Source organism: Piliocolobus tephrosceles, unplaced genomic scaffold (genome assembly GCF_002776525.5).
Source record: "Piliocolobus tephrosceles isolate RC106 unplaced genomic scaffold, ASM277652v3 unscaffolded_27653, whole genome shotgun sequence".
Taxonomy (NCBI): domain Eukaryota; kingdom Metazoa; phylum Chordata; class Mammalia; order Primates; family Cercopithecidae; genus Piliocolobus; species Piliocolobus tephrosceles.
This window is the reverse complement of record NW_022310591.1, coordinates 7,400-24,364: the sequence shown is the minus strand read 5'-3', so window position 1 is coordinate 24,364 and position 16,965 is coordinate 7,400. Positions and strand designations below refer to the sequence as shown.

Here is a 16,965-nt window from a genome sequence, read left to right as displayed (position 1 = left end):
ATATGTGAGCCGAGTGCGGTGGCGCGGGCCTGTGATCTCATACACTCGGCAGGCTGAGGTGGGAGGACCGCACCACTGCATTCCAGCCTTGGTGACAGTGAGACCCTGTCTCAGGAAAAAAAAAAAAAAAAAAAATGTGGCTGGGGCCTGTTGGCAGGGAAGCTGCAGGTAGGCGAGGTCAGGCCAAGCAGAGTCCTGCCTGTCTGGAGAGCTTCCTGGAAGAGGCGGCTTTTTCTGGCTCCCGAAGCCGCGCGCTAGGAGTTGGGGGTTGTGTGTCTGGCCTGCCACTGCGACCCTGGCTCAGAACATGGCCGGAGTGAGAAGTGGGGTGCCGGGACCCAGGAGGTCGTAGGAACTTCCTGGTCCTACTCGGAGTAACCCTGGGGATATGCCTGCTCCGAGCATCGGGATAGCCGTCCCTTTTATGGACTCAAACACTACACCAGCCCAGCGAGGGCGGTGGGTGTCGGGAGCGAGGCCTGGAGTGCGGTGGACGTCGCAGAGACTAGGCGGCAAGCGCTAAAGGGCGGGTGAGGCCCGGCAGCCCAATCCCCGGGCCAACGCAGAGGACCCTGTGCGCCTGCGCAGTGAGCGGCGGGGCGGGGCAGCGGCGCGCACGCAGCACGAGGGGAGGAGCCCCGGAGCCTGGGCACCCCTGACGGGCTGCACTGGGGAGGGGGAGGGGCCTCGAGGCCGGTTTGGAATTTTTGGCGCGAGCAGCTCCGCGCGCGTTCACGGGCCGTTCCCCCTCAGGGGTGTCCTCCGCCCGGGCGTCCGGAGCAGTCGACGGCAGACTCCGGCCCGCTGGGCCACCCGAGGGCTCCCGTGGCCTCCGCGGACCCGGAATCTGGGCCCTCGCGGACCCGCGCCCCACCCAGCCGCCCCAGGTAAGTCCAGATCCTGCCATGAGGGGCCGCGGCGTGGCCACCTCGCCGCTCCCCTCCGCCTCGCCCGGTCGGCGTTACCTCTGCCCCTCAGGCCTCCCGGGCGGCCCGCCCGCATCCCCTCAGGCCCGCCCCCGCGAGCCCCTGCCTCTCGTCCTCCCCAGTTCCTGGTTCCCTTCCCAGCGGCGGCCCCGCCCTACTCGCCCCTCCCGGAGACCCCGCCTGCTGTCCATCAACCCGCGCCACCGCGCTCCCGGTGACGGCCCTTCCCCCGTGACAGCCCCTCCCCCGGAGACAGCCCCTCCCCCGGTGACACGCCTTCCCCCAGTGACAGCCCCTCCCTGGTGACAGCCCCTCTTCTCCTGCAACAGCCCCTCTTCCCTGGTGGCAGCCCCTTCCCGTGACAGCCCATCCACTGCTCTGTTCGCCAGGGTTTCCCCACACCCACGGAGTGAACTCAGCCGCGGCCCTGCCTGGAAGGAACTTACAGTCTACCCGGAAAGGTCGCCCGCAGATGTCTTGGGCCTGGTGAGAGGGTGAGGCCAGACGGCCCAATCGCCCAGGGCCCTGGAAGCTGCGGAGGTCACCCCTGCCTGGCCTTAGCTCAGGGACACCCTGGATTCACGTGGGAGCCCCTGCTCCTACCTCCCCCATCCCACCACTGAGGCTTTTGGGCCAGGCCAGTCATGCTAGAACGTAAGTCACAGGGATGGTGGGAGAACTGGGTTAAGATGCACAGGTCAGGCCGGGCGCAGTGGCTCAAGCCTGTAATCCCAGCACTTTGGGAGGCCGAGACGGGCGGATCACGAGGTCAGGAGATCGAGACCATCCTGGCTAACACGGTGAAACCCCCGTCTCTACTAAAAATACAAAAACTAGCCGGGCGAGGTGGCGGGCGCCTGTAGTCCCAGCTACTCGGGAGGCTGAGGCAGGAGAATGGCATAAACCCGGGAGGCGGAGCTTGCAGTGAGCTGAGATCCTGCCACTGCACTCCAATCCCCGCGACAGAGCGAGACTCCGCCTCAAAAAAAAAAAGATGCACAGGTCAAGTTACCCGAGGGTGCCAGGGTTGGGCCTGGAGGCTGTGCTTGTGAGCAGTGACCTCGAAGATCCCAATACCGTGGCTCCTGACTTGGAGAAACTCTGGTCTGGGACTCTGAGGTAATTAGAGTCAGAGGAAGAGTCTCCGCAAGATGGAGGGCAACCTGCCAGCTAGGCCCAGGTAGCATCCCTCCCCTTACCTCTCTACTCCCTCAGATACTGGAGACTGCTCTTTTTAGATTTTTATTTATTCTTATTATAATATATATTTTTTTGAGATGGAGTTTCGCTCTGTTGCCCAGGCTGGAGTGCAATGACACAATCTCGGCTCACTGCAACCTCCGTCTCCTGGGTTCAAGCAATTCTCCTGCTTCAGCCTCCTGAGTAGCTGGGATTACAGGCATGCACCAGCACGCCCGGCTAATTTTTGTATTTGTAATAGAGGTGGGGTTTCACCATATTGGCCAGGCTGGTCTCGAACTCTTGACCTCAGGTGATCCACCTGCCTCGGCCTCCCAAAGTGCTGGGTTTAGAGGCGTGAGCCACTGCTCCCAGCCTGCTTTGAAGTCTTTGTTAAATCTGACATCTGGAGACCGGATGTGGTGGCTCACCCCTGTAATCCCAGCACTTTGGGAGGTTGAGGTGGGTAGTTCGCTCAAGTCCAGGAGTTTGAGACCAGCCTGGGCAGCACGGTGAAACCCTGTCTCTACATGATATACAAAAATTAGTCAGGCATGATGGTGCAAGCCTGTAGTCCCAGCTACTCAGGAGGCAAAAGTGGGAGGATCCCTTGAGCCTGGGAGGCGGAGGTTGCAGGGAGCTGAGATCCTACCACTGCACTCCAGCCTGGGTGATACAGCGTGACCCTGTCTCGAGAAAAAAAAAGTGACATTGGGGCAGTTTCTGTTGCCTGTTTTGTTTTTTCATGTGTATGGGTCATACCCTCTTGTGTCTGTATATCTTGTAGTTTTTTGGTGAAAACTGGACATTTTTGGTAATATGTTGTAGTAACTGTGCATACTGGCTCTCCACCCTCCCCTCCATGGTCCGTGATCATTTATTTGTTGGTGACTGGCTGGACTATTGTATTGCAGTCTATGTCCCCTGCACTGTGAGGCCTCTCATGTCACTCCCCTGAGGATGCAGCCATGGGCATGTGCACAGCCGCCCTGGGACAAGCGCGGTTTTAAGAGGGCCCACTCTATTTTTTTCCCCCAATCACACCCAACTATTAGGCTCCACCAGTGACCAGTTTGTTGCTCTATTGTTTTTCGTTTGTTTGTTTGTTTGTTTTGTTTTGAAAGAGAGTCTCGCTCTGTTGCCCAGGCTGGAGTGCAGTGGCACGATCTCAGCTCACTGTAATCTTTCCCTCCCAGGTTCCAGCAATTCCCCTGCCTCAGCCTCCCAAGTAGCTGGGACTACAGGCATGCACCACCACACCTGGCTAATTTTTGTATTTTATTAGAAATGGGGTTCCACCATGTTGGCCAGGCTGGTCTTGAACTCCTGACCTCAAGTGATCTACTCACCTCAGCCTCCTAAAGTGCTGGGATTACAGGCATGAGCCCCTGTGCCTGGCCAGATCCAATTAATTTTGAGCTCCTTTGACAGGGTGGCTTTTGAGGTCAGTGAGGTTTGTTCTGACTGCAAGCAGACTCTTCCTACCTATCTGTTTCCCCACTTCTCTGTGGTGAACTAGCTGGCTTATGGTTCAGCTGGTTGCCCTAATACAGGTACCAGTCTCTTAACAGCTCACCACCAAAACCTCCACTGATTTTGGCAGCCCCTTTAAACTTGAACTTCCCTACATACTGTTTCAAATCAAGCCAATTTTCAGGGGGTTGGTGGGGTGGGGAGAACTCTGTTTTTTTTGTTTTTTGTTTTTTGTTTTTGAGATGGAGTCTGGCTCTGTCACCCAGCCTGAAGTGCAATGGTGCAATCTTGGCTCACTGCAACCTCTGCCTACCAGGTTCAAGCAATTCTCCTGCCGCAGCCTGCCGAGTAGCTGGGATTATAGGCGCATGCCACCATGCCCAGCTAATTTTTGCATTTTTAGTAGAGACGGGGTTTCACCATGTTGGCCAGGCTGGTCTTGAACTCCTGACCTCAAGCGATCCACCTGCCTTGGCCTCCCAAAGTGCTGGGATTACAGGCATGAGCCACCATGCCCGGCCTAGAACTCTGTTTATGACCTATGTCTACCCCTAGGCTAAATCTCTGTCTGAGCCGTGCTGTGAAACTGGGGACAGGACAGCAGTGCACCTCTCTGAGCGCTGCTGTTGCTTTAGGAGCAGGTCGCTGGGTCACGCGGGAGCCTCTGGCCTTCTTGGTTTCCCTCTCCCAGTGTGGAACCTCCTTCCTACAAATGAGCTGGGCCTCCACGTTCCCAGCCTGCCGGGCCTGAGATACAGCCTCTATTCTGTGTGTAGGGGCAGGTGGAAGAAGGGAGTCCCCGGCCTGTCTGCCACACTCAGCTGGAATTTAGCCTCTGCCATGTGGAGCTTGGAGGGTTGAGAAGTGCTAAGAACCTGGCTCTCCTGGGCAAACACCCTAACCCTTGACAGGGAGCTGGGGGAGAGGGAGCCCTTCTTCTTGGCCACACTTGCCCGCAGTGCTAGCCGGGCGGTGAGGGGTGCTGGGAGGGCAGGAGTGTCATGGCTCAGGTACCAACAGGCTTGCTGTTATTCCCAGGCCTTGGCAGGTTTTCTTGTGTAAACTTTTGTTTGCTGTGTGCCCTGGGCACCATGCCCAGAGGCTTTCAGTGCTTGCTTTTGAATCATCGTCACCAGTTGTGCTGTTTCACTGGGGGAGGCGTCCATGGAGCTGTGCACCCTGCCATTCTGGAAGTGGACACCACTAGCTGGGTTTTGGCATGACAGATATGAAAAAGAAAGACCCTTGAGGGACTCTGGGTTTTCACTTTGGAACTGGAGATAAGGGATCGTGGGCCCGTGTGGTCTTGGAAGAGGTTGTGTAGTTTAGGGTCAAAGAGTTGACCATGACAAGGGCAGGGATGCAGGCGCAGCCTGTCCGACCCCAAACCGCTTTGGTCTTAACCTCTACCCGACCGCAAGACCCTCAAGAACACGGGCCCCATGGTTTTCCTCTTATGTTTCTATCGTCTCTAAAATACAACAGCCCAGTGGGCAGGTGAGTGTGAGTCTGTCCTCTGCCTTTTCTTGGTAGGTGCGTATTGCCCCCATGGCCGTCTGAAGTAGAGTAAGTGTGTGGTGTAGACACAGCTCTCTTCTGTGGCCTCTTTGGGACCACGAGGCCAGGTGGTATCAGAGTGGACACACTGCCGTGTTCTCAGCCTCTGTCTCTGCCCCCAGGGCCTCCTGCGCTGGCCATGCCCATGCCCACGGAGGGCACCCCGCCACCCCTGAGTGGCACCCCCATCCCAGTCCCGGCCTACTTCCGCCACGCAGAACCTGGATTCTCCCTCAAGAGGCCCAGGGGGCTCAGCCGGAGCCTCCCACCTCCGCCCCCTGCCAAGGGCAGCGTCCCCGTCAGCCGCCTCTTCCCTCCTCGGACCCCAGGCTGGCACCAGCTGCAGCCCCGGCGGGTGTCATTCCGGGGCAAGGTCTCAGAGACTCTGCAGAGCCCTGGGTATGACCCAAGCCGGCCAGAGTCCTTCTTCCAGCAGAGCTTCCAGAGGCTCAGCCGCCTGGGCCACGGCTCCTACGGAGAGGTCTTCAAGGTGAGTGACGGAACACCTTCCAGGCCCATCTAGGGGACCTCCTTTGTGTCTCTGCCCCTCCTGTGGCGGGACAGGGTCCTGGGCAGCCTGATCCCCTTCCGTTCCCTACATCCTGTCCCTGCTGGGCTCACAGGCTCCCTCCACATTTGACTTGGCTGCTCCCATCACCCCCAATGCTGGCCCCTCCAGGGGCTGCTCTGTGCACACTGGCCCCTTGTCCAGAGCCTGGCACGTGCTGTGGAAGCCCCTGTGCCATCTCCTCAGGCCCTGGCGCCAGCTGTGTAGGGTCCTTGGCGAGTCTGCCTGGCCCCTGGCACCAGCCCTGAGTGCAGTGCCTGGCCAGCCCTCCCCAGGCTGGCAGGCTCTGAGTTACCCCCTGCCTGCCACCTTGTTTTTCTTCAACACAGTTTCCAGTCATTTATATTTTCTTTTAAAGAATAGTTTTCCCTTGTACGAGTCCTATATGAAGACAATTTTGTTAAGAAGTACAAACAACATTGGCCCCCAGGTCAGCTTTCTCACAGGGGAGCCCCCTTTTCACATCACAGCCTGTGCTGCCTGTGTTGCTCTGCAGCTGCTTTTTCCACCTTCTGACACATCCAAGAGGTCCCCTGGGGTCAGTGCAGGTCGGCCCTGGGTCCTCCATCGCTGGGTCTCCACAGACCCAGCCTCAGGGATGGAGGTTTGTCTGGTTTTGCTGTTGCCCTGGGCAGGGGTCTGAGACAGATACCAGCTATACTACTGTCCCCAGTGTGTGAACCCTTAATGGGGTCTGGCAGGTTGTCCCCCTACCTGATTGTGCCACTTGTGGCTCACCCCCACCCTGTGTGTGGGTACCACCTCCCTTCCAGGTGCGCTCCAAGGAGGACGGGCGGCTTTATGCGGTAAAGCGTTCCATGTCACCATTCCGGGGCCCCAAGGACCGGGCCCGCAAGCTGGCCGAGGTGGGCAGCCACGAGAAGGTGGGGCAGCACCCATGCTGCGTGAGGCTGGAGCAGGCCTGGGAGGAGGGCGGCATCCTGTACCTGCAGACGGAGCTGTGCGGGCCCAGCCTGCAGCAGCACTGTGAGGCCTGGGGCGCCAGCCTGCCTGAGGCCCAGGTCTGGGGCTACCTGCGGGATATGCTGCTTGCCCTGGCCCACCTGCACAGCCAGGGCCTGGTGCACCTTGATGTCAAGCCTGCCAACATCTTCCTGGGGCCCCGGGGCCGCTGCAAGCTGGGTGACTTCGGACTGCTGGTGGAGCTGGGTACAGCAGGAGCTGGCGAGGTCCAGGAGGGAGACCCCCGCTACATGGCCCCTGAGCTGCTGCAGGGCTCCTATGGGACAGCAGCGGATGTGTTCAGGTGGGGACCAGGGCTGGCCAGGTGTTTGGCAGGCTGTGGGAGGCCCTTCCTGGGACGGAAGCTCCGTTCCTCAGGAGGGAAGCTCCACCTTAGCCCAGGACACCCGGCCTCAGAGCCACGAGGCTGAGATGCTGTCCCTGCTCTCCAGTGCAGAGGCTCTCTGGTCAGGCTGCCTGTGAGCCTCGAACCCTCCAGAGCCACTTCATGTAACCTGCCGCCTCACAGCTCTACAGGAGAAACAATTGTCACTCCATTTACAGCCAGGTTAAGGGCCTTGCCGGAACCCACTGCTAGCAGGTGGCACAGCTGAGACTGGCCCCAGGCACTGGGTTCCAGTGTCCACACTGGTAACCACTGCCCTGATCATCAGGATGGTCATACCTGTCAGCAGTAACTGGTGTCTGTCCATCAGGGCACTGGATGGGCTCACCACTGTGGCACGTGGGTTCCCTGGGCACAGGACCCATATTCCATGATGTCCCCATCCTGCCCAGGGTTCATGATCAGCCCTGCTGGGGCCTCCCTTCCCCCTGCTTCCACCCTTCCCTGACTGATGAAGGAAGGCAGCATCCCTCTCCCACCCACCTCCAAGAGGCAGCCCGGGACTGGGTCTGTGTCCCAGGGCCAACCCTGCCCCCTTCTGTCCCCATCCTGTCCCTGCCAGTCTGGGCCTCACCATCCTGGAAGTGGCATGCAACATGGAGCTGCCCCATGGTGGGGAGGGCTGGCAGCAGCTGCGCCAGGGCTACCTGCCCCCTGAGTTCACTGCCGGTGAGTGGGTGAGGGCGGGAGGGGGTGCTGCCATGGGCTCCTGGGGAGACAGTGGCTGGCCATGGAGGCACTGCTGGACTCAGGGTGCAGTTGGCATTCTGGGACCCTGATGTGGCCCTTCTTCATGGGCAGGTCTGTCTTCCGAGCTGCGTTCTGTCCTTGTCATGATGCTGGAGCCAGACCCCAAGCTGCGGGCCACGGCCGAGGCCCTGCTGGCACTGCCTATGTTGAGGCAGCCGCGGGCCTGGGGTGTGCTGTGGTGCATGGCAGCGGAGGCCCTGAGCCGAGGGTGGGCCCTGTGGCAGGTAAGCTCCTGACAGTGGCGGCTGCCTGCCCTGCCCCCAGCCCTAGGGTCTGCCTGCCCACATCCTGAGCTCCTCTCCCCCACAGGCCCTGCTTGCCCTGCTCTGCTGGCTCTGGCATGGGCTGGCTCACCCTGCCAGCTGGCTACAGCCCCCAGGCCCGCCAGCCACCCCGCCTGGCTCACCACCCTGCAGCTTGCTCCTGGACAGCAGTCTCTCCAGTAACTGGGATGACGACAGCTTAGGGTGGGTTTGAGTGCAGGGTATGGGGGGCTGGGAGGAAGGTGGGGGATATCACTGGGGCTCCATGGAGGTTTGTGGTGAATGGGGACCACTCCCACAAACCTGGCCCCCATCACACCCTGGGGAAGGGAACCAAGACTGGTGGGGTGCGGCCCGGCCAGGCTTAATGCAGCTGGGCGTGTGGACTGGCTGTTCAGGGCATGGCTTCACATTAGGGCACCGGCACCCCAGGGAGTGGCCGGCCGTGCATCCCCGACACCAGTGGAGGCTGCCAGTGCCCAGGGACAAAACATTGTCCCTTCTCTGGGAAGAGAAAGCCTCTAGAGTCTGGGGAGCGCTGCCCCGGGAACAAGTTCTTGGTCCCTGGGGCCTGGTAGCTGAGTGAGAGGCTGTAATTAGGAAACCACACACTCGGGGCAGACAGCTCTTGGGGACACCACAGTTAGCCCCTTCCTGACAAACATCACCTCCTCCCTCGGGGGCACTCGATAGCGAACAAGAAGTTCCAGGAAGGCTTACATTCACTAAAAGTTTACTTCAGATCTGCCTCAGTCAAGTCCATGTGTTCTGAAAAGGACAGAGGGGGCCTTGGAGTGCAGCCAGATGGAAGGACTTTGAAGGCTGTCCAAGTGCTGCTTTCAGAGTGCACCAAGTTTTTATTGTCCCTGACTGTGGCTCCCTGCCTGTTTGTCAGGCGGGAGCCTGGAGCCTGTGTAGGGACGGAGCTGGTTTCATCCCGCACTCCATAGCCCTGGACACCCTGTTTGTCTTGCCCGCCCTCCTGCAGGCCCTCACTCTCCCCTGAGGCTGTCTTGGCCCGGACTGTGGGGAGCACCTCCACCCCCCGGAGCAGGTGCATACCCAGGTAAGCAGATCCATGGGCTGGGGTGGGCAGGGCTGGCTTTTGGATCCTGAGTGTCACTACTGTCTCCTCCCTACTCCCAGGGATGCCCTGGACCTAAGTGACATCGACTCAGAGCCTCCTCGGGGCTCCTTCCCCTCCTTTGAGCCTCGGAACCTCCTCAGCCTGTTTGAGGACACCCTAGACCCAACCTGAGCCCCAGGCTCTGCCTCTGCACTTTTAACCTTTTATCCTGTGTCCCTCCCATCGCCCTTGAAAGCTGGGGCCCCTCGGGAACTCCCATGGTCTTCGCTGCCTGGCCATGTCCAATAAAAAGTATTTGAACCTTGGGAGCACCCAAGCTTGCTCATGTGGCATACATGGCCCTTCCTGTCCCCTTATTGATGTCATCTAGGGTCTTAGGACCCTGAGGCTGAGCCCTGCTGTAGAACCCAGCGCTCCTAGCCTCGGGCCAGCAGCTGAAGCCCCATGCTGTGTGGAACAAAGAGGTTTCCTGAGCGGGCACATCCCTGGTGGGCACCTGGAGCTGTTGGGAGTATGGCACTCAAGGTGGAGGGCAGGCACGGCCCAAAGGTCCCAGGATCCGAGGCCACTGAGCTCCATGTGCCAGTTTCCTAGAAGCAGCAGCTGCGGCCCTTGTGCCTGTGGCCAGCTGGTATGAGAAGGGTCCATGCCCCCTTGGTCCTTTTGCCCTGAATGCCTTACTCCATAGTCTCTGGGCGGAGGGATCCAGGGCAGGCAAGCTTGTGGCTGCTGGGAGGGCTGGTATGCAGGGCAGTAAGATGGAGGTCAGAAGTCTGGGCCCAGTGGGCTGGCCAGAGGCCTGGTGGGAGGAGCAGGATGGGGTGAGGGCTCTGGGCTGGCGGCCTGGCAGGACTTGAACTCTCAGAGCAAGGCATGACCCCAGAGTCCCTCTGGTCCAACCCCACAGGTCACAGAGGGTAAAGAAGTCCCAAGAGGGAAAGATTTCCTTCCAGCTGACAGAGTAAAACAGGAGCTTGGAGGGAAAAGGCAGGGAAGGAAGTTGGAGTGCCATGGCACGGGCAGAAGAGGTCAGTCCACAGGGAAGAATGGGTGAACAGGGCTCCTGCCGAGACGTCTCGTGAGCTGGAAGTATCCAGGGAGCTAGCCCCTTGCAGACAAGTTGGGAGGAACACCTGGAGGCTGCTGTGGGCAGGCTGGCATGGCAGCTCAGTCCCGGGGACAGGCGTGGTGGGCAGCCCAGAGTAGGTCGGGCACAACGCCGGCATGCAGCTGCAGGATGGAGCCCACGCTCAGCAGGTGCATGATCTGGTGGGAATTGCCCCAGTAGTCGAAGCGGCCGGGTCCCCAGCGCTCGGGCAGGCGGGCTACGTTCACCAGCCCCCCAAGCAGCGCCAGTGCGTCCATGCGAAGGTAGCAAGGCAGGGAGCCTGGAGCCCCTGAGCCCAGCCCCACTCCCCGGGCCCCGAACACCAGCAGGCGGGCAGCAGCCTGCCAACCAAATGCCCGGAGCCGAGCACTAGTGGAGGGGGCGGTGAGGGCACGCCAGCCGGCCACACCCGACAACATGGTGTAGCCCACCAGGGCAGCGGGGCGCAGCCAGGGCCTGCAGGCCAGGGTGCAGTGGATGATGGGCAGGGCCCCTGCACAGAGGAGAGAACAGGAGAGGGCATGTCAGTGTAAGGGTCCGCCCACCCTTCCCTACCCATGGCTTGTATGCGTGTCCCATGCCTCCCCCACCAGTGGCTCCAGCTCCCATCCCTTGGGCCCTGACTCACCAAGGGTGTTGACAAGGCAGACCCCACACATGTCCAGGGCGAGGAGCCGGGCGTACACAGCGCTGCCCCCTTGGTGGCACATAAAGAGGTGATAGAGCACGGAGCCTGCGGGGGGTGCCAGGCAGGCCACGCAGTGTGTGCCTCCCAGCCAGCCATCCTTGCCCAGCTGACCCCAGGGCATGGTCATTGGCACCAACACCAGGAAGCCCAGCAGGGCCAGCCCTAGGGAGGGAGACAGTCATCTACCAGATAGCTTCAGTCACATCCTCAAGGGGACCACAGTCCAGACACAACACAGGGCAGAGCAAGACAGGTCCAGGTAATGCTGTCATCCAGCTGGCCACCTGGTCTTGGCCAGAGGCAGGCCCTGGGCAAAAGGTTTTTGGCACTGGTTACTTATCATGGCTCCTGGTCTGGGAAGTAGAGACCATGATTCCCCACTTTGCAGGTGACGAAACAGACTTGGAGGGGCTGAGCAACAGGCCCCAGGTGAGCCCGGCAAGTAAGCAATGGCAGAGGACAAGCCTGCGCCGTCCCACCCTCACACTGCTCCCCACACAAGCAGGAGGTCACAGGAGAAGCCTAGGGCAGTGAAACCTCAAGCTGAGTTGTGAAGAGGACACATGAGCAGTGATGCCAGCCCGGGGCCACTTAGCTTGCTCTTCCCAACCCAAGTCCTCCCCTCTCCATAAGTGTCCAGACAGATAGAGGCACTGGGCCTTTTTATCTTCCAAAAAGGGGTGAGACCAGGCAGGGGAAGACAAGTCCAGAATGAAGGGAAGGGGGCTGCGAGGGGGTCATCCCAGCTCTCCAGGCCTCTCCCTGGGGAGTTTCATTCCAGCCTAGCCCTTTCTAGGGGGTCTCCACCTCTCCCTGCCGACCTCTAGCTCTGGCCTCCCAGGAGCCAAATGGAGCTCCGAATGCTGCCCACTCTTGTGGGATGTGGCCTGGCAAAAACTCGGGGAAGGCACCCAGCCCAGGCCCGGCCGCTCATGGTCCCTTGCCTGCCTGGGGCAGCTCAAGGACGGGCAGGGCTATGTCAGCAGAGCTCCGCGGGGCGCGGAGGAGAGGCCGGGCGCCTGCTGGGGGAAGAAGGAGCCGCCACCAGGCGGAGCCCCAAGACACAGCTGCTTGGGGCGGGGGCGTCAGGACGGCTGCGCTGGGAGGCTCCTCCTGGGCCCTCTTCACCGCAGTCAACACCATCTCCCGGCTGGGTGCTGGCGGGAGAGGGTGCCCAGGGCGCTGGGATTACAGAGGCTGGACACCAAGCTCCCTACCCCTGGGGCTCAGAGGGATTAAGCAGGCTCAGACCCCACTCTGCTTCGCTCTCCTGACCCGGCCCCCACCCGCCGGGAAAGCGGAAGCTGGCAACGCGGCCCGGGACAATGGCAGCTTTGTCACCGCGGCTACTGGCCGTGCCAGGGCCGGGGCAGCCCAGGACTTGGGCGCTGGAGCCCTCCTCGGCCTCAAAGCCCCCGGCCCAACGCGGGCAGGGCGGCCGCGGGTGTGGGAAGCGCGTTGCGGGACGCGGCTCACCGTGCGTGTAGATGTTGCCCAGTTCGTTGTGCAGGTAGAAGAGGCTGCGCAGGCAGCCTGAGCCGCTGCTGGCGGGCCGGTACCCGGTCAGCACGAACTTATTGAACTGCAGGTGCGGCGGCGAGCTGGCCCAGTCCAGCAGGCGCGGCCCGGCCAGGAACGCCATGGTCCGCACCGCGCGGGCAGCCCGTGCTCCTCCTGTCCCCGAGCCGCCTCCTCAGTGGGGCCGCAGGGCGGGGAGGCCCATCACTGCCAGGCGCCCGGCGCCCACCCGCCGCCCTGCGCTCGATCGGCGCACGCGCTGGTTAGGGGGGGTCCCAGCCCGCGCCCCTCCCGCGCTGCGCACGCGCGAGTCCGACGCCCCCGCGCCGGGGTGGAGGCTGGGGACGCACCGGACGCCTGAGCGCACTGCGGTCGGCTCCGCCGAAGCAGACGCGCCGCAGGGACTGCTCGCGGCGGCAGCGGTGGCCGGTAGTCTCTCTGCAGCCGGGAGGACGGGCGCGGCCGGACGCGGGAGGGGACGCCAGGCTCCGCCCAGGCTCCTAGTCCCCGCCGGCCGGCCAGCGTTTCGCGCGCGGGGCTCCTGACGTCGTCGCAGCGAGAGCCAATGGGCGCGGCCGGCGGGGAGGCTCCGCCTCGAGGTGCCCAGGCCTCGCCTCCTAGCATAGTTTGCGCGATCCCAGTCTCGTTTGCATGGGGTGGCTGGGGGCTTGCGACCCGACGTTCCAGGTCCTGAGAGCTCCGCTAGAGTGACCCTGGCACCTCGTGTCCCTCAGAACTGTGCATCCGGGCTTTCCGCATGACACCCAGGTCTCCGCACCTTTGGGCACCCACCCTCGAGGGCACAGTCCCGCCACCCAGCCCCACCCTGCAGACCGGGCTCTGTCCAAGGTGCTGCCGGACGGGTCCGGCCTGGGTCCGGCCTAGATTTGGTGCGCCCCCACTCCAGAGTGATCTCTCCGCCGGCCGGACTGCTCCGGAGTGCAGCAAGGCGCTCCCCGGTACCCAGGCCTTTGAAGGCGTGGCTCACGCGCCCGCAGCTGTCTGGAGAGGCCCTGCCCTTCGCACCAGGCTTCTCGGAGCGTGGGCTCGGCCCAACTCGTTCCCAGTTATTGCCCACAAGGCGCATCCTTGCGGGGCCCTGCCCAGGACAGACAGGAAACAGAAAAGATGTAAGGTTGGAGGCCAAGGGAACAAAGTTGGCCTCCGCCCCGTCCACCCTGAGCAGGGACCAGGAAGGCACCCCTTCTTCAGCATAACGCTGCCCACGATCCTCCTTCCCTGGAGCCCCCGCCTTCTACAGGACTCCACCCACCCACCCATCTGTCTGCGTTCCAGGTCCTTCTCTGCATTCTAGGCAGCTCCACCAAAGTCTGCGTGCAACGCCCTTCATTTGCATGGACACACGCAACCCTCGGCGCCTATATGGTCATTAACATGCTCCTCCCACCGCGGAAGAACTTTCGAGGCCCGGACCAAAGTAGATCCTTTATTCAAAGTCTATGGGGGTCTTTTTGACCGTTTTTATTGACCTGTGACCTCTCACTGAGGACAGCAGTCTAAGATCACCCCCAGAGGGGTCCAAAGACCTCTAAAACCAGAGACCATCCCCACATAAAGGTCCATGGAGAGGGGACTGGATTTCTCTTGCCCTTTGGTCTGGACCGTCTGGACCCCCACGGTAAGGGCAAGTCCCAGATAATAGCACCAGATGTTTCCTGTCCGACTTCTGGTCTCCCCAAGATGACCAGAGGCCAAGCTGCCCCTAAACAGGCGCAAGGCCGAGGTAGGGCGCGGTGCAGCACAGCATCTCAGTATCTCGCTGGTGGCGAGTCCAGCGGACCCTGGGGGTCCAGAGTCAGAGAGCGGAGATGAGCGAGCGCAGGGAGCTCTGGCTGGAGGCACTCAGAGGCCGGTAGCCCGCGGCAGAACCCTCAACCTGGGGGTCCCCGGGGGAGCAGGGCAGGGGCACCCCTCGGGGCTGTCGGTACCACACAGCCCAGCTTCTCCTGGGGCCCCTGGAAGGCCCCAGCGCCGGGGACCCTTTTCCCGGAGCCAGCAGACAGCTCCTAGAGAGGGAGCAGACATCAGCCGAGCCCGACCAATCCCGCTGCAGCGTCCTGCTCTACCTGCGATCCCGCGCGCGATCCTGTGTGTGGACCCAAAGCCTCGCTCCCTTAAGATCCCAGGAGTTCCTTCCTAGCTCCGTTCCCTTCTGGGGCCCCGGCTCCCCACCACAGGTCCGCCCTCAGGCCTTGCCCCAGCGCCCCGCACCGTCGGCGCAGCGGACGCAGCAGCCCCAGGAGCAGCAGCAGCAGCACCGAGATAGGCGTCACCGTCGAGAAGACCCGGGCTGCGGGCACACGGCTGCGGTGAGGATGGGCTTGAGAGGGCGGCTCCCTGACTCCCTCCCGTCCCGCGCGCCCGCCTCACCCCCCATCGCAGCCTGCGGAGCCCCAGGCCTGGGGCTGCAGCTCACGTTGGCCCCGTTGAGGGGCGCCGCGGGGGTCTGGGCCGAGCCCTCGGGGGCCGCTGGGTCCTCGGCGGCGTCCTGCAGCCCTGCGGAGAGGGGCGTGAGGCGGGGTGGGGAGAGCGGGGTGGGAACAGCGGGCAGGGCGCGCCGGGCCGGGGCTCACCGCGGTAGGTGAGCGCGAAGCCTTGCGCGTGGCCCCGCGCGTCGCTTCGGAAAGTGAGCAGCAGCGCGGCAGTGCCCAGGCGCAGCGGCCCGGGAGGCGGTGGGCGGGCGCCATCGAAGGCGCGGAGCAGGCTGCCCGAAGCTGCGTCGCGCAGCTCCAGCCGGTCGCGGGGGTCGGCCAGCTCGAAGAGGCGGAAGGTGAGCTCCAGCGCGGCGCCCGGCGGGCCCAGGGCCCAGCTGCAGTTCCGGTCCGGCCCGTACTCGTCCGGGAAGTCCGGGGAGTAGATGACGCCCTGAGGCGCCGTCCAGTTCCCCTGGCAGGAGCCCACGGACACTGAGGGCGGAGCCGGCAGTCAGCACCCTGAGGTCCACGACACAGCGGCTCCCCTGCCCTTCCAGGCCCCACTGGTCCCCGCCTACTCCTCACCTTCATAGACGCCCAGCCGCCCATCTCCGCCACACAGCTGTCCGGGGTGGCCGAAACAGATCTGATCACAGTCGGTGGCGGGGGCCAGGCGTCCCCGGGCCAGGTCGCTTTCAGAGCCACAGAAGCAGGCGTAACCAGCCTCCACGCCCGCCAGCTGGGAGCACAGTCTGGGTGACCCCAGGGCAGGGGCTGGGGTAGGGGTGAAGTGGTGGGGCCTGGGGTCGGGGTGGGAATAGGGCTGGAGGTTCAGAAACCGGTGACTGGGTTTGGCAACTGAGTGATGGGAGTTGAGTGGGGTCTTTAGGTCCAGGTCAGGGGTCACTGGTCTGGGCCCGTGAGCAGTACCTGGTACCCCTTCATGCGGCAGAAGCGAAGGCACACCTGGACCGTGAGCTTCGTGGAGGTGCCGCTGGGGCCGCTGAGGGCTGGGGGTGCCCCTGAGTCCACAAAGCATCCCAGGTAGCCTGGCACTGAGGGGGGAGAGTCAGACTTCCATGACTCTAAAAACAACCCTCCTTCCCGCCGCTGTCCAGCTGCGCCACTCACTGTGACAGGTGGGGATGTCGCAGTAGCGCCAGTAGACGCCCTCCTCTGTCTCAGCCACGTAGCACCACGGCTGCACGTCACCGTCTGGGTTACTGCGGGTGGGAAGGAGGTGGTGGGGGTCCCACCACCCCAAGAATAGCAAACCCAGGTCTGGCCGCGCGGCCTGTACTCCAAGTGGCCTTCAAGCCTCTGTGCCTGTAAGCGGCTGTGCTCCCTGCTGTCCACCCACAAATTCCAGTTTTGTCCACGCAGAACTCTGCCTGATGAAGGAACTGGACCGTCGACTTCCGAGTGGACAGCGGGAATCTTTAAAGGGGCCTTGAGAGTTGTTTTTAGGCTTCAGCTGTTGCTAGACTTGACTCCATATATGAGAACTTTGAGGCCATCTGTAGTCTTCACCCCCACCCAGCATGGGCCTCAGCCACTTCCATCCCTCAAACCCCACCTTTTTTTTTTTTTTTTTTGAGACCAAGTCTTGCTCTGTCACCCAGGCTGGAGTGCAGTGGCGTGATCTCTGCTCACTGCAAGCTCCACCTCCCGGGTTCAAGCGATTCTCCTGCCTCAGCCTCCTGAGTAGCTGGGATTACAGGCGCCGCCACCACGCCCGGCTAATTGTTTGTATTTTTAGTAGAAATAGGGTTTCACCATGGTAGCCAGGCTGGTCTCGAACTCCTGACCTCAGATGATCCGTCCGCCTTGGTCTCCTAAAGTGCTGAGATTACAGGCTTGGCCACCGCGCCTGGCCTCCAACCCCGCTTAAAAGCAGAAGAGCTTTGCTGCTCTCCTCTTGCTGGGTCCATCCTGCCTCAGACCGCAGCTGTGGCTCTGAACCCCAAAATAAGTTGTGTGACAAGAGCCGGTCCCCTCACTCCAGGGAACCACCCCCCAACCAGGTCCCGCCCATACGGGTCCT

At 62.0% G+C, this 16,965-nt stretch overlaps 3 protein-coding genes across 6 annotated transcripts in view; 1 reads left to right on the top strand and 2 right to left on the bottom strand.

The window, feature by feature from the left end:
- The first annotated feature begins 633 nt into the window (after positions 1 to 633).
- Positions 634 to 9,504, top strand: PKMYT1 (protein kinase, membrane associated tyrosine/threonine 1). The gene is made up of 9 exons (XM_023225774.2): positions 634 to 887; positions 1,316 to 1,580; positions 5,258 to 5,625; positions 6,477 to 6,970; positions 7,635 to 7,741; positions 7,874 to 8,046; positions 8,132 to 8,289; positions 9,074 to 9,151; positions 9,232 to 9,504. Exons 2-9 carry the CDS (start codon positions 1,571 to 1,573, stop codon positions 9,341 to 9,343), a joined length of 1,500 nt encoding a protein of 499 aa, XP_023081542.1. The 5' UTR covers positions 634 to 887; positions 1,316 to 1,570; the 3' UTR covers positions 9,344 to 9,504.
- On the bottom strand, positions 8,802 to 13,029 carry PAQR4 (progestin and adipoQ receptor family member 4). The gene is made up of 3 exons (XM_023225779.3): positions 12,445 to 13,029; positions 10,909 to 11,130; positions 8,802 to 10,773 (listed from the first exon to the last, which is right to left on the bottom strand). Exons 1-3 carry the CDS (start codon positions 12,608 to 12,610, stop codon positions 10,340 to 10,342), a joined length of 822 nt encoding a protein of 273 aa, XP_023081547.1. The 5' UTR covers positions 12,611 to 13,029; the 3' UTR covers positions 8,802 to 10,339.
- An 885-nt stretch (positions 13,030 to 13,914) lies between these two features.
- Positions 13,915 to 16,965, bottom strand: part of KREMEN2 (kringle containing transmembrane protein 2) — a 4,094-nt gene continuing 1,043 nt past the window's right edge. Inside the window, exons 3-9 of one of the 4 annotated variants that reach the window (XM_023225775.2) lie at positions 16,053 to 16,144; positions 15,852 to 15,976; positions 15,507 to 15,660; positions 15,081 to 15,413; positions 14,878 to 15,003; positions 14,719 to 14,797; positions 13,919 to 14,513 (exon numbers count right to left, since the gene is read on the bottom strand). In XM_023225775.2, coding sequence (XP_023081543.1) covers positions 14,303 to 14,513; positions 14,719 to 14,797; positions 14,878 to 15,003; positions 15,081 to 15,413; positions 15,507 to 15,660; positions 15,852 to 15,976; positions 16,053 to 16,144 — 1,120 coding nt within the window. In that variant the 3' untranslated portion in view covers positions 13,919 to 14,302. Of the gene's footprint in view, positions 14,514 to 14,718; positions 14,798 to 14,877; positions 15,004 to 15,080; positions 15,414 to 15,506; positions 15,661 to 15,851; positions 15,977 to 16,052; positions 16,145 to 16,965 lie in introns of all 4 variants that reach the window. The other 3 variants (XM_023225776.2, XM_023225777.2, XM_023225778.2) reach the window with 3 other exon arrangements.